The 14,380-nt window shown below is 46.2% G+C and overlaps 3 protein-coding genes across 4 annotated transcripts in view; 2 read left to right on the top strand and 1 right to left on the bottom strand.

Moving 5' to 3' along the window:
• si:dkey-16l2.16 (ras-related protein Rab-35) overlaps positions 1-1,086 on the top strand; it is an 11,800-nt gene extending 10,714 nt beyond the window's left edge. Inside the window, exon 7 of the mRNA XM_034711074.1 lies at positions 1-1,086. This exon is cut by the window's left edge and continues 995 nt beyond it. The gene's annotated coding sequence lies outside the window, so the exon portion shown is untranslated.
• A 958-nt stretch (positions 1,087-2,044) lies between these two features.
• anapc2 (anaphase promoting complex subunit 2) lies at positions 2,045-9,791 on the bottom strand. Of its 2 annotated transcripts, XM_034711073.1 has the most exons (16): positions 9,669-9,791; positions 8,275-8,643; positions 7,636-7,885; positions 7,220-7,544; positions 6,946-7,078; positions 6,639-6,855; positions 6,305-6,424; positions 6,053-6,170; positions 5,793-5,971; positions 5,576-5,717; positions 4,170-4,245; positions 3,885-4,088; positions 3,396-3,528; positions 2,734-2,975; positions 2,372-2,605; positions 2,045-2,338 (listed from the first exon to the last, which is right to left on the bottom strand). In XM_034711073.1, exons 2-15 carry the CDS (start codon positions 8,371-8,373, stop codon positions 2,396-2,398), a joined length of 2,448 nt encoding a protein of 815 aa, XP_034566964.1. In that variant the 5' UTR covers positions 8,374-8,643; positions 9,669-9,791; the 3' UTR covers positions 2,045-2,338; positions 2,372-2,395. The 2 variants fall into 2 exon arrangements, with proteins under 2 accessions (XP_034566964.1, XP_034566963.1); XM_034711072.1 differs by having other exon boundaries at positions 2,045-2,605.
• On the top strand, positions 7,707-13,737 carry rnf25 (ring finger protein 25). The gene is given in 15 exon segments (XM_034711390.1): positions 7,707-7,874; positions 9,406-9,479; positions 9,719-9,790; positions 10,347-10,419; positions 10,421-10,444; positions 10,681-10,733; positions 10,836-10,920; positions 11,010-11,033; positions 11,035-11,082; positions 11,898-11,966; positions 11,968-12,045; positions 12,123-12,212; positions 12,337-12,420; positions 12,423-12,476; positions 12,935-13,737. Coding segments are annotated over 14 exon segments (1,155 nt in total). The 5' UTR covers positions 7,707-7,874; positions 9,406-9,459; the 3' UTR covers positions 13,316-13,737.
• The last annotated feature ends 643 nt before the right edge of the window (positions 13,738-14,380 follow it).

Raw genomic sequence — 14,380 nt, 5'->3', positions numbered from 1 at the left:
CACAGAAATAAATCAGGCCAGGTTACTATGAATATTTCCCCTCACTAGTCCTGCTTCCCCTGATAAATCTGAATATTTCAGGGACCCTTAAACGCCAACACAAGGTAACCATTTCAACTGAGAGGCATGATCTCAAACCTGAAATATGGAGCACATTCTCCTTTATTTCTAATCCCCGACTCTGACATCAGCTGAGTTATTCCTAGAGTTTATTCCTACACCTGCTGCCTTTGATTATTCTCTTAAAACTGTTAATCTGATTATTGTTCTCACATCTTTTTAACACGCGCTTCAGAAAACTGTCCTTAAAGCTGACCCAGAAACCCTCCGATGATAGAGGTCGTCAGCTTCCACCAGATTGCCTTGACGTGCAGATTCATGGTTCCCAGAGGATGAACCCTACCTGTTAGCTGACACACAGCTCAGACCTCTCTGCTGATGTCGAGGTGAACAGTCCGTCTGAATGGAAGAGGTCTGAGAAGTTATCGTGCAGACGTCGTGTGATCCTCGAGGAGAACACTTTGTGCCAAACGAGTTTTTGTTTTCTGCACATTAACTTATTTTTGCTGCAGTGTTTACGTCACAGTCTGTCTTCCATCCTTTAGACAATCCATCACAGAACATTATATGACTTACCTGAGAGGACGGGGTCACGGTGGACTCAGAAATCAGAAACACAATCTGCTGACACACAGCTGAGAGGAGTTTCCAAAAACACCAGGATGGTTCTTTAACTCCGCTCTACTGAACCACTCTTTGGACCCATGTTTGATTTTGTCTTTGTGTTTTTAATCCTGTAAAGTTTTTACCGCTGAAAGGGAAACGGGCGTTACTAAACCGTAACCGTGAGTCTCTAACATGTGATGAGTCTCTAACATGTGATGAGTCTCTAACATGTGATGAGTCTCTAACATGTGATGAGTCTCTAACATGTGATGAGTCTCTAACATGTGATGAGTCTCTAACATGTGATGAGTCTGAGTCTCTAACATGTGATGAGTCTCTAACATGTGATGAGTCTGAGTCTCTAACATGTGATGAGTCTCTAACATGTGATGAGTCTCTAACATGTGATGAGTCTCTAACATGTGATGAGTCTGAGTCTCTAACATGTGATGAGTGTCTAACGTGATGAGTCTCTAACGTGATGAGTCTGTGAGTCTCTAACATGTGATGAGTCTGAGTCTCTAACATGTGATGAGTCTCTAACATGTGATGAGTCTCTAACATGTGATGAGTCTCTAACATGTGATGAGTCTGAGTCTCTAACATGTGATGAGTCTCTAACATGTGATGAGTCTGTGAGTCTCTAACATGTGATGAGTCTGAGTCTCTAACATGTGATGAGTCTGAGTCTCTAACATGTGATGAGTCTCTAACATGTGATGAGTCTGTGAGTCTCTAACATGTGATGAGTCTGTGAGCCAGTAATCCAAGACTACAGAGAGAGTAACCTCCACAGAACACACCAGAGATGTTTGTTTTTTTAATGCCTAGCAAAAGTGTCCAAATCCAAATAAAGCAATAAATGCAGAGTTAATGTGTGTGTGTGTTATTTACCTGAAGAGGCCGGTGCTGCCTTCAGGGTCAGCAACAAAGCTAATTAAGAATGGAACTTAATCCTTAACTGCAGGGATTTTAGTCTCATGTACGGAGGAGGATTAGGGACACTGAAAAGTCCAATATGTTTTTATTCTGAGATTATGGTTGGAATATTGACTTTTCTCTCAGTATAATAAAAACAAATCTGGACCTTAATTTTGATTTATTTTCTTCAGTGGTCGTAATCCTCTTCCATACTAATGAGCTCAGGTTAGCTCAATAAGAAACAGATTTAATAAAGCAGTTAGAAAGCTCGAGCTTGTATCACCAGATGATCTCCCTGCTGCTGAAAGAACGGAGCGATGCTGGAGGAAGAGGCTGTGGAAAAGACTTCAGTAAGAGTCCCGAGTTTCCTGTGAACATGTTGGATTCTCCACTAAAGAAAACATCAGACTGTAAGTAGAAATGTCTTTGCTTCATTCACTTCAGATGATCACACACATGAGACTTTAAACAGCTTTTATAAATCAACAGAATCCTCACAACACTTTAACTCGAGCTTCAGCATCATGTTTTATTTTTATGGAAGTGCTTTTATTTTGAAAACCTTTCACAGGAACAGCTGCGTTCAAACTCACACACAGTAAAAGTCCTGCTGTGTGACCATGAAGCTGAAGAACGTCTCTCAGCTGAAATATTCTCCAGGGGAAGTACATGCTCCTGTTTTTTCCCACAGCACTTGAATGCAGCATCACACTGGAGCACTGTGTCTGTCTTTCCTGCTCCGCCTGCTCCTGCTCCTCCTCCTCCTGCTCTTCCTCCTCCTGCTCCTCCTCCTGCTCTTCCTCCTCCATCAGGTGGATTTGGGGAGTCTGTAGACGCCTGCGGAGGCGAGCAGCTGATGCTCCCTGACCTTCCTCTGGAGGAACGCCTCCAGCTCGTTGATGTCCATCTCTGTGACGACCGGTCCCGTGGCGACAAACATCCGCAGCATGGAGTGGATGCGGTCCAGCGTCATACTGTCCAGGTTGGTCAGCATGGCCTGGATGTACGCCCAGAACAGCTGCAGAGACAGAGACAGAGACAGAGAGGTTTCAGACTCCTTCAGATTCCTCCTGATGTTAATTTGTCTCCTGTGCTTTAACTCCTGACAGTCAGAATCTTAAACTGGGTGTGTTTAACTTCACGTACCTGCAGCTTCTCCTCCCTCTGCTCCGACTGCGTGGTGGTGTTGGAGTCTCTCTCCTCGTCGCTGTCGATCAGCATCACGCCCCTCTCCATCTTCTCTTTGGACGAGCCCGTCTCTACCACGTAGTAGCGCCCGCCCGCCTCCTCCCTCAGGACGCCGTGCTGCTGCCACAGAGCCAGCTTCCTGTGCACCAGCTCCTTCGGGGCGCCCAGCTTCATGCTCAGCTCCTCCAGACTCCACGAACCTGACGGAGGAGAAACAGCTGATGAGGAAACGTTTGGAGGGAGAATGTTCGACTTAAACAAACGCCTGTAGTTCCTATAAAAGTCTGAGGCAGTTATCTCTCACAAAATGACAACATGAGACATCCTGAGAAACCTTGGCTGCATGCACCGAGGATCATGAGTCAAAATGTGTTCCAGGGAACTTCAGACGCAAAATTTTGTGGTGACAGTTCCATTTAACCTCGTCCATCTGACTGTAGTTAGTAGACAGAAACCAGAAGTGATCGTCCCTGCAGAGCTGTGGATCTAAGAGCATGAGCTGTGAGTGAAACTACAGGATTTAAAATCCCCTCCTCTCTGATGGGAGTGTGAGTATTTAGAAGATTCAGCATGTTCACATCCCACTGGACGTGAAAGAAGTTTGAAATGAAGGGTCGTACTTTTCTCCTGGAAGTGCAGGATGATGGCGGCGTGGATCGGGGAGACGGTGAGGTTGGTGAGGGTGCGGTCCTCCAGCTCCACGTCCAGGGTGACGGAGCCCAGGTGAGGCTTCCAGCTCAGCGTCCTCATGGCCTGAAACACGGAGGACAAACTGCTGTCAGCACCTCATGACACAAAGAGCTTCACATGTGCTGATAAAATACTCTGAGTGTTTTAGTATCAGTCTATATATTACAGTGCTGCATTCAAGGACAGTTTGTAACTTTGAGTGAAGCTTTTCTGTCGTGCGTTCGTCTCAAAATCTCATCCCGGAGGTCAGAAGGGAGGCAACACTGAGGCTGGAAATAAGAAGAGGAACTACTTTTCTCTCTCTCTTAAAATGTGGCAGCCAACTCAGAGCTCAGCTGTCAAATTGTCCTTGAATGCACCAGGTGATGTTCAGGTTGTTTTTTAATCAGGTTAAATAAAGACGAGGTCGTGTCGTGCACCTTGAGTTTCTCGTAGCGGTGTGTGTAGGCCTCCATGCTCTGGCAGACGAGCGGCGGCAGCTCCAGCTTGTCCTCCTTCAGCGGCGGCCAGAACTCTGAGGACAGGATGATGGAGGAGAGGGAGAGAGGCGGCTGCTCCTCCTCGCTCAGCCTCGACTCCTCCTCACGGATGTTACTGTTGATCCTGCGAGAGTCCGCCATGTCCTGGACCAACGAAAGAAACGAGTGTGACCTCATGTTTTAGGTGAAACCACTGACTCAAACACACCGTCAGTGAGTGTTTACCTTCAGCATGACCTCGCAGTAATGCATGTGAGACTCCCCAAACCGGAGCTTCAGCAGCTCCACGTTACGGATTTCCCTGAAAGTGAAAGAAGAAGCAGTCAGACTATCGTCCTTCAAGGAGAGAGGACTTCAAACCCTGCAGACTGGACTCTGGTCTGTGAGGACTTCAAACCCTGCAGACTGGACTCTGGTCTGTGAGGACTTCAAACCCTGCAGACTGGACTCTGGTCTGTGAGGACTTCAAACCCTACAGACTGGACTCTGGTCTGTGAGGACTTCAAACCCTGCAGACTGGACTCTGGTCTGTGAGGACTTCAAACCCTGCAGACTGGACTCTGGTCTGTGAGGACTTCAAACCCTGCAGACTGGACTCTGGTCTGTGAGGACTTCAAACCCTGCAGACTGGACTCTGGTCTGTGAGGACTTCAAACCCTGCAGACTGGACTCTGGTCTGTGAGGACTTCAAACCCTGCAAACTGGACTCTGGTCTGTGAGGACTTCAAACCCTGCAGACTGGACTCTGGTCTGTGAGGACTTCAAACCCTACAGACTGGACTCTGGTCTGTGAGGACTTCAAACCCTGCAGACTGGACTCTGGTCTGTGAGGACTTCTTACTCTACAGACTGGACTCTGGTCTGTGAGGACTTCAAACCCTGCAGACTGGACTCTGGTCTATGAGGACTTCAAACCCTGCAGACTGGACTCTGGTCTGTGAGGACTTCTTACTCTACAGACTGGACTCTGGTCTGTGAGGACTTCAAACCCTGCAGACTGGACTCTGGTCTGTGAGGACTTCAAACCCTGCAGACTGGACTCTGGTCTGTGAGGACTTCAAACCCTGCAGACTGGACTCTGGTCTGTGAGGACTTCAAACCCTACAGACTGGACTCTGGTCTGTGAGGACTTCAAACCCTACAGACTGGACTCTGGTCTGTGAGGACTTCTTACTCTACAGACTGGACTCTGGTCTGTGAGGACTTCAAACCCTACAGACTGGACTCTGGTCTGTGAGGACTTCAAACCCTGCAGACTGGACTCTGGTCTGTGAGGACTTCTTACTCTACAGACTGGACTCTGGTCTGTGAGGACTTCAAACCCTGCAGACTGGACTCTGGTCTGTGAGGACTTCAAACCCTGCAGACTGGACTCTGGTCTGTGAGGACTTCAAACCCTACAGACTGGACTCTGGTCTGTGAGGACTTCAAACCCTGCAGACTGGACTCTGGTCTGTGAGGACTTCTTACTCTACAGACTGGACTCTGGTCTGTGAGGACTTCTTACTCTACAGCCTGGACTCTGGTCTGTGAGGACTTCTTACTCTACAGACTGGACTCTGGTCTGTGAGGACCTCTTACTCTACAGACTGGAGTAAAGACCTGAGTCTTCAGTCCTGGTTTAGTCTTACCTGGCGGTGTTGTAGTTGAGTTGGTGCAGCAGCCGGTCGGCCAGCACGGCTCTGTACTCGTCGATGAAGATTCCTTTACTGCCGTAGATGCTGACCAGCAGGCTGATGATGTCAGAGGAGCGGCGTTTGGAGCCCATCTTATCTGAAAGACCCGATCCACTGTGAGAGAACCCAAACAGCAGCTTGAGCACAACAGCTGAATGATGCATCCACTGACCTGGGACAGCGTCGGTCGGGTCTGGAGTCCAGTCCTCGGGGTCGTTCCCTTCCTCATCGCTGTCCTGCATCTCCAGAGTCACCGGGTCTCCTCGGGACAGCTCAGAGGCCAGATCTGTGCAGCCCTCTGCATCTCCGGTCAGCCCAGCTACGATCTGTCTCACCGTGTCCTCTCGGGTCCTTGAACGCACCGCAGGAGACTCAATTAAACCCTATATAACTTAACTCCTAAAAACACCCCTCATGTATGAAGTCACTCACCTGAGGTACTTGCGGATGGGCTGGCAGGCGACCTGCAGGATGACCATGGACGGGTCGAGCTCTCTGAGAGCTTTGATGGCAGAGATGTAGACGGTGAGGATGTCGGAGGTGTGAACGCCTGTGAGGAGAGAAAGAAAACAGTTCATTAAAATAAAAGTCTGGAGTGTTTCTCTCCCTTTGTTCCAGATGTTTCCTTTCTTTTGATTTGATCACAAACACAGAGAGGAGCCTGCAGATACTGAGCGGTCTGACCTGGGTGCAGCAGGCGGCTCTCAAAAGCAGATTTCAGCGAGGTGAGGAGCTGCTGCCTCTGGTTTGTCCTCTCCAGACAAAACTTCAGATCCTCGATGGCCGCTTTGGATTCTGGGAAATCTGAAAAAGGAGACAGAGAAATAAAAATAAGTTGACAATAAATTCAAGACAGACAAAGAACTCCTTCCCTTGAAGAGTTCAGTATATGGAAGTTAAAACTTCAAACATTTCTGCTCCTCATAATGGAAATCAACCGGACAAACACGGAGCCCTCATCTGTGCATCCTGAGTTTGAACTCTGGCACATGAAGGAGTGAAATCCTCTTCCCCTCACCTCGTATGATGCTGAACAGCTCCTCGATCCTCATGTTGACGTAGATCCTGCAGAAGAACTGATGCATGTGACACCTCCACTGCTTCAGGACGGAGCTGCCGGGCTGGCCGGCGAGGGCGCTGGGAGCGGTGAGGACGCCGGGAGTCGAGGGCAGACTGTCTCCCTCCGCCTCGCTCGCAAACACTTTACTGAGCCAGCCGAGAACCAGCTCCAGCCACTGACAAGAGACGTGACATTTTAAGAATCAAAGACTCCTCCAGGGACAAAAACAAGAGTTAAAGGAGAGAGAGAGAGAAGGATGTTTTACCTCCTGGAACTCCAGCAGGAAGGAGCGCTCGTACTCGCCTCTGCAGTGCTGCTCCATCCGCTGCTCGATGAGCTTGTGCAGGATGGAGGTGACGGCCTCAGAGCTGACCCACTCCAGCAGCTGGAGCTTAGAACTACAAACAAATAAACAAATACAACAATCACAACAAACACAACAGTTTACCTGAAATGTTTCTCCTGAATCAATGTGTCTCTTTCTGTTCTGTCTCGTATATCAAACATTGATCAAGGCAGCAGGAGGTATGTCATCTTACAGGATGTGGCTGAGCTCCTGCAGCTGCTCCAGGGCCTCCTGACACCAGCACTGCTGCGTCGGGATCCCACAGCCCCTGCAGACCCCTCCGCCATCAGGACCCTCCATGACCTCTGCCCCGTCCTCTGTCTCTCCCTCCTGGCTCATGTAGACGGTGAAGGTCCTGCTGTAAAACTCCAGCACTCGCTCCTGAAGGACGGGGGACGGGGAGAAGAGGAGGAGGGCCCTGATGATGGTGAAGGCCCGCTCCTGGAGGCCCTTGGACCCCGGGCCGCAGAGACTTCCATGACCCTCATCCTGCCACTTCCCCAGCCTCTCCAAACCAACTGTGAGGAAGAGGAAGAGGAAGAGGAGGTTCAATACAGCTGCTCATGCAAACAAAGACAACTAGATAACTTAGAGAGTTCCTCTGATTACCGAGGAAAGGTTCCAGGTGTCCAATCAGAGTCCGGAAGGCAGTGAGGAGAACCCAGGCCCTGCCTCTCTCCTCCAGCTCATTCTCTGGCTGCTTGAGTCCAGACCAGAACTCAGGAACCACAGAAGAAGACAGACGCTGCTGCAAAGTCTCCAGCAGCCAGCTTCCAAGCAGCCGGTCCAGACCCTGACCCGACAGCAGGGCCAGGGATCCAGAGAGGCTCTGCTCTGTCACTGAGCAGGTAGGGGACACCTGAAATATGAAGCAGGGGGGCATTATAAGCTGGTAGAAACCACAGGGATGTGGTCTAAACTCAGCTCAGGTTATAAGAGGAGGCAGCCAGACCAAACATAGTTCACAAACAGGTCGTTTTTCAAGGTGTGCTGTACTCCACCAGCTAGATGTCAGTCTCCTGGTTCTTTGGTGGTTTGTTGAACACCAGGAAGAGAAACAGCTTTTTAAATAAGCCGAATTCAGCCGAACACTCCTCCTGTGTGTGTTCTTGTCTCTCATCATGTCTTAATGTCTATAAACAATCACTACAGCAGGAAAACACTGAATCCTGATATTTCTGAATGGGATTCAGCGGCTGATTCTCTGTTGAATCTAACATCGTGATATCGTGATTAAAGCTTACTTACCAAAGCTACAGTGACAGTTTCCCAAGCTTCAGCAACACCATGATGTGAAACGGATCCAGAGAGTCCAGCTGGTTCCGATTCCATCACAGTTTCCTCCATTTCTCAGACTTCAAACTGAATGAACAAGCTAATCTAAGAGAAAACACTGGCTCCTTTTATACAACGCTAACCCCCAGGTCCCTGAAGGCATCATAGTGGAGTATGATTTAATAAGGAGAGATACATTAACTTCAGATATCAGTAAAACACCACTTAGAGATCTTTACAGGGTCTGGCGGGTTTACTTCTTCTTCTACGCTGGCTGCTTCTTCTTCTTCTCTCATTTTAATGGCGGATCGCAAACCGAGTTATACTGCTGCATAGCGCCACCTGCTGGACCGGAGTGTGTAACATTAGAGTTTGGTACTTCAGGTTACATTCTACAGAAAGAAAGCATGAACAAAAATAATTACATAATAAAATAAAATATAGCAAATAAAAATATATATATATATATAATACTATCAATAATTAACAAATAATAATAATAAAATAAGTTTAGTTGGGTATTTCAGCAGTGAAAAGGAATTAATAAAGAATACAAATTAATTATAATAATAGTAATCAAAATAGTTAGTTTTTTTTTTAAACATGATGACATACTGAAAACCGTACATCAGATGCTTAGAGTAACAAGAACTGATCAATTTAATAAAACAATTTGTTTGCACTTGAATATACTTTAACATCACTTAACATTTGGGGAAATTAAAACATATTTCTATATTTTTAAAGTTAAATACAATAAAAACTGTGGCCTATGTTCTGGATCCATTAGATACAAAATAAATCTGCTTTTTATTATTTACGTTCAAAAACAGAGTTGCAGTTTTGCGCCACGACCACTAGATGGCAGTGATGACGCTGTCAATCAAAGACCGTCAAATGAAACATGTCAACATCCTCACACTTCCGAAACAGCCTTTCAAAATAAAATGTCATATTGTTGTAAAGTGACTAAACCGCGTTCGAGTTCAGGAATTGAGACATGAAGGTGTAGTAAATGAAACCAAAATCTGCATTTAGATTGATTTTCAGCTCCTTGAACTACGCTTTAAAAAAAAATCTGACCTCTTCACTTTTATTTTGAAGGGCTCGTAGTTACCTATGTAGTCGCTAGCTGCTAGCGGCTAACCCAGAAACATCATGATGGCAGCGGAGTGCGAGTAAGTTTACTGACAGCCTGTCACACACACATTACAGGACACTCAGTTCATTCAGTGAACAGCTTATATAACTAACTGAACACTGTTATTTAAGTTTAATTAAAAGTAGCCGGGCTGATGGAGCTAGCTAACGTTAATCAGCCTACATGGGCTAGCTGCTAACATTAGCTGAATCTGTGTTATTAATACCTCAGAATGGTTCCCCTGTTGTTGATCTGTGTTGTGTGTCTTCTCTGCAGTGTGCTGTCTGAGATCGAGGTGCTTCAGTCCATCTACCTGGATGAGCTGCAGGTGAACAGGAGAGAGGACGGGTGAGACAACAGTTAGCTTCAGTGTCATCATTTCATTAGCTTTAGCTCTGAGGTGTGTTTATTAATATTTCAGACAGATATCAGGACTCAAACTAGAGAAAAAGACTGTGATTCACTCTCTATAACTACTTACTGATCTCCTGCAATTACACACACACACACGCACACACACACACACACACACACCACACACACACCAATCAGTACAATACAGTACAGACTGAAAGAGACAAAAAGAGAGGAGAGAGAGAAAGAGAGGATAGAGACAGAGATTTGTGTTTTTTTATTGAAGCTTATTTAACCAGGAACAATCACACTGAGATTAAGAATCCACTTTTAAATGCTGTCCTGAAAACTCACACCAGATACACGAGTTAAAACAACCACCACAGTTTACATTTAATCTGCAGCCGGGCGTGTCTGCCTCTGAGTCATGTTTTTATCACAGTGGTCAACAGGAAGTAGGAGGTCAAATCATAAAGAGTACACTACAGGTGCTGTATCTCCTTCCCCGGGTTGATTTCATGTGTGTGATCTGTTTGTTTGTGTCCTCCAGGAGCTGGGAGGTGAGCCTGGTCCTGTACCCGTCCACAGCGGAGGACTCAGTCTCCCAGTTTGTCCGACTCACCCCTGACTTTGACCCTAGACCAGCAGGTACGCCCTCCATTACCTTATCCTGGAGATTCTGTGCACGGAGTTAAACACGAGCAGTTATCTGTATCTTATGACTGACAGTTTAAACTCCTCTCCTGACACAGTGTCACTAAATGTCTTTTATGAAACAAAAATCACACATGGATGAGAAAACGGAGGTTTATTGGGGGACACGAGAGATCATCAGACTCATCCTTTATCTTCTAACTTGTTTCTGTCCCTTCTCGTGTCTTTAGTATCCCTCTTCCTCTCCGGACATCTCCATTCACAAGCCTCGAGGACTCTCTGAACGACAAACTCAGCAGGTAAACCGTGAAAGCTGTGGACTGATCACCTTCATCACCTTCTGCTTCATTGAGTTTAAACTGCTCTGATCACGTGCTCCTCTTCTCCCTCTTCCTCTTAGCGTCCAGAAGTGTCTGCAGCTGGAGGCTCAGTCCTGTCTGGGCTCCCCTGTGTTGTATCAGCTCATTGAGGTCAGATAGTTTATGGACATATATATGAATGTGTTCCTCCTGCTGAGACACACAGATCTTTAACTCTCCTCTTTCTGTTCCTTCTTCAGAAAGCAAAAGAAATCCTGACAGAGGAGCAACATTCCTTACGGGAACTGTGTGATCTGCCTCTACGGCTTTAAGGTGAGCTGGTTCCCATCAGACCCTCAGAACACCTGAAACCCTCAGAACACCTGAAACCCTCAGAACACCCTCAGAAAACCTGAAACACTCAGAACACCCTCAGAACACCTGAAACACTCAGAACACCTGAAACCCTCAGACACCTGAAACCCTCAGAACACCCTCAGAAAACCTGAAACACTCAGAACACCTGAAACACTCAGAACACCTGAAACACTCAGAACACCTGAAACACTCAGAACACCTGAAACACTCAGAATCAGCTCCTCACTTTGTTTTCTCAAAACTGTTTTTTATTTATTGTTTTTAAAGGCAAACTTTAAAATACAGGTCCAATATTTATATATAAAACCCTTACCCTATAAACAAAAAATAAAGGTGCATTTTTTAAATATTATGCATTGTATACATCAGGGATGACATTGTATAAACAATAATAAATAATACATAAATAATATATTAAGATAGATAAACAGGTAAATACCTGAATAAATAAAAGCATATAGCAAAGATAATTAATTTAAGAGTAATAAAATAATAATACAAATAATTAAACAATGCTCATAATAATATGAATAATAGAAAAAAGTAATAGTCATGAAAATGAAGTAAAAAATAAAAATGTAATTAATAAACATATCTAGTTTGGGTTTGAATTATCTAGTGAATGCATGAACTGTGATCCAGGTTTGAATGAATTAAAATAAAATAATCATCTCTTCACTTTAATCTCAGTTCTGCAGAAAGTTCCAGAATGTTCTTAAATCAGCGTCTCATGATGTAACCCGTCCCTCCTCTGTGTGTCTGATTCTCAGGAGGGAGAGACCTTCACCAAGACGAGCTGCTACCACTACTTCCACTGCCACTGCCTCGGCCGCTACGTCCCTGCACTCTGAGAGCGAGCTGCGTCAGAGGGAGAAGGAGCTGGAGGAGGACAAGACCAGAGACGGATCAGAGCATCAGGTCAGGGATCAGACGCAGACTTTAAGGACTGAGACATCTGTCTTTACACGCTCGTTAATCTCTGACTCCTCTCTCAGGAGCTGACCGTGGTGTGTCCCGTGTGCAGAGAGACCCTGGCTTATGATGTGGACCAGCTTCTGGCCTCTCCTGCACCTCAGCTGCCAGAGGTAAGACCAGCTTCTGATGCACACCATGACTTCACAGATCAGTTAAAGTGACACACTGGCTCCCTGCGTCTCTGTGAGGTCAGTGTTTGATCAGACGGTTTAAAGGCTTTGTGTTTCTCTGCAGCTGGATGAAGCAGCCATCGGTTCAAGCTTTCAACAGAAGTGGTTTGAACTGCAGAAGATTCTGGAAAGACCAGAGATCCAAGGGAAGGGATCATCGACCCGGAGGTGGAGTCCAATCGTTTCCTTATCCACATCACTGAGGTTGAGAACGAATCAGACGTCTGTTTCAGCCCCGTTCAGACACACATGGAGGGTTTTATGCTGCATGTTGTTTGTTTGTTTGTTGTCCCTTATCAGTCCACTATGCTGTCCCAGAAAATCTTCTCTTTAATCCCCACCAAGAGAGAGTTCAGTCTAAAGCACTTTACTCCATGTTTTGACCCCCAGCCTCCTCCTGTTGCTGAAAATGGAAACCTGGATGAAGGATGGTTCTCCTGATCCCCCGTTACCCTCTGCTTCTAACGCCACCTTCCCTGAAACTGGTGCCAGAGCAGACAGGTTCCCTCCTGGACTGTCCCACAGCAGAGGTGGCACGGCCAGCGGCGTCAAAACCACATGAGGGGGCAGAGGAGGGGAGGCAGGTTTAGACCACAACATGGAAGAGCCCCCATCACAGAGCACCTGGACAAACTCTCTCTGTCCTCAGACGGACCAAATAAACCAAAGCTCAGGGTAACCACGGTCAGCAGGGAAACGTAGAGTCCTGTCAGACCGAGACCGGGACAGGCAGGGAAGTCCACGAGCTGAAAGAGAGACCAGTGTTTCTGGGGGATCAGGAAGCCTCAGAGGCTGGATTCCCGAAAGATGCTGCAGACTCAGCAGGCGGCCGTGGTCATCCCGGGAGGAGACGGGGTCCGTACCGACCTGTCCCACACACCGGGGCCCCGGGGCCTGCACACCACCACTGGGACGGACGAGCTCCACGGAGCAGGGGAGGGGCCAATAACCAGTACAGCAGAGGAGGCGGGCCTCGCCGTGGTCACGGCAGGGGTTACTACAGGGCGATGGAGAGAGACAGAGGCAGAGAAGAGGTGCTATGACAAAGGGCGACAGGAGGGCCGATGAAACAAGTGTATGAGTGCCTCCATGATCATTCTGCATAGATTACCGCCCTGCAACAGAGACCACATTCAATGTAGAGTCTCCTCCTCCCGTACATCACTGTTCTCATGCTCTCTGCTATGCATTCTCATGCACACACTCATTAGGTGCAGATGGTTGTTGCTTCTTGTTGTGGTGCAATATGACTTGAAAGAACTACAGATTAAATCTTATCTGGATATTACCGAGTCTGTATTTACATTTTGTTTCCAGTTCTGTTCTTCAGTCGTCGGTTTGAAGTGTGACTATGGCCTTCTTTTTTTGAAACTAATTAAAATGTAAGGAAATTCAGCAAAGCATTGAACCAGAGATGTCTGATTTTTGTTGTTGCTATTTAATAAAATCAGACAGTTTCATTCTTTATGATCCACATACTTTTATTAACCCAAACCCCTAAGTGGTAGAGGGATGCTCATCCAAAAATCACTGCGTGTATCTTTATTTTTTACATTATAACATACATTTAGAAAAATAAAGTAATCAGAGATTTGACATGTAAAGATTAAAGGAAGGTAAGAAGTTAAAATGAAAGTAACGTGGTGCAAACACTCTCGGGAGTTGTAGTTTTTGTCTGCGAATTATGGGAGGAAGAAACGGAACTTGTCGAGGCGTTCAAGTGCTTCTCAAATGCTCGGAACTCCCGGATTCCTCAGACTGAAGTGTGTTCACTAACTTTCAGGCGCCATTGAAAAATGAAAAGCTAGCCATAAAATGAATTATAATGCACTGTATTGCGCAGAATGTACAGGTGTCACTTAACGTGTACAGAAAGTATCGGTTACAATCTAATAATGATTTGTTAAAAATTAAAAGTTATTAAAAAGGTCCCGTGTTTTCATTATTATTTAAACCTTCAAGTCCGTGTTAAAATCTGTCCACTCTTTAGGATGGGTATCAACATGTTCTTCAATCTTCCCGTTAGTCCTGACCATGTATAAAACAGGTTCTGACTTGATGGAGCCTGCAAGTCATTTTTTTTCAAATGAGAATGAGATATTTCCGAT

The sequence above is a fragment of the Notolabrus celidotus genome, chromosome 20 (assembly GCF_009762535.1).
Source record: "Notolabrus celidotus isolate fNotCel1 chromosome 20, fNotCel1.pri, whole genome shotgun sequence".
Taxonomy (NCBI): domain Eukaryota; kingdom Metazoa; phylum Chordata; class Actinopteri; order Labriformes; family Labridae; genus Notolabrus; species Notolabrus celidotus.
This window is presented reverse-complemented; position numbering and strand designations above follow the sequence as displayed.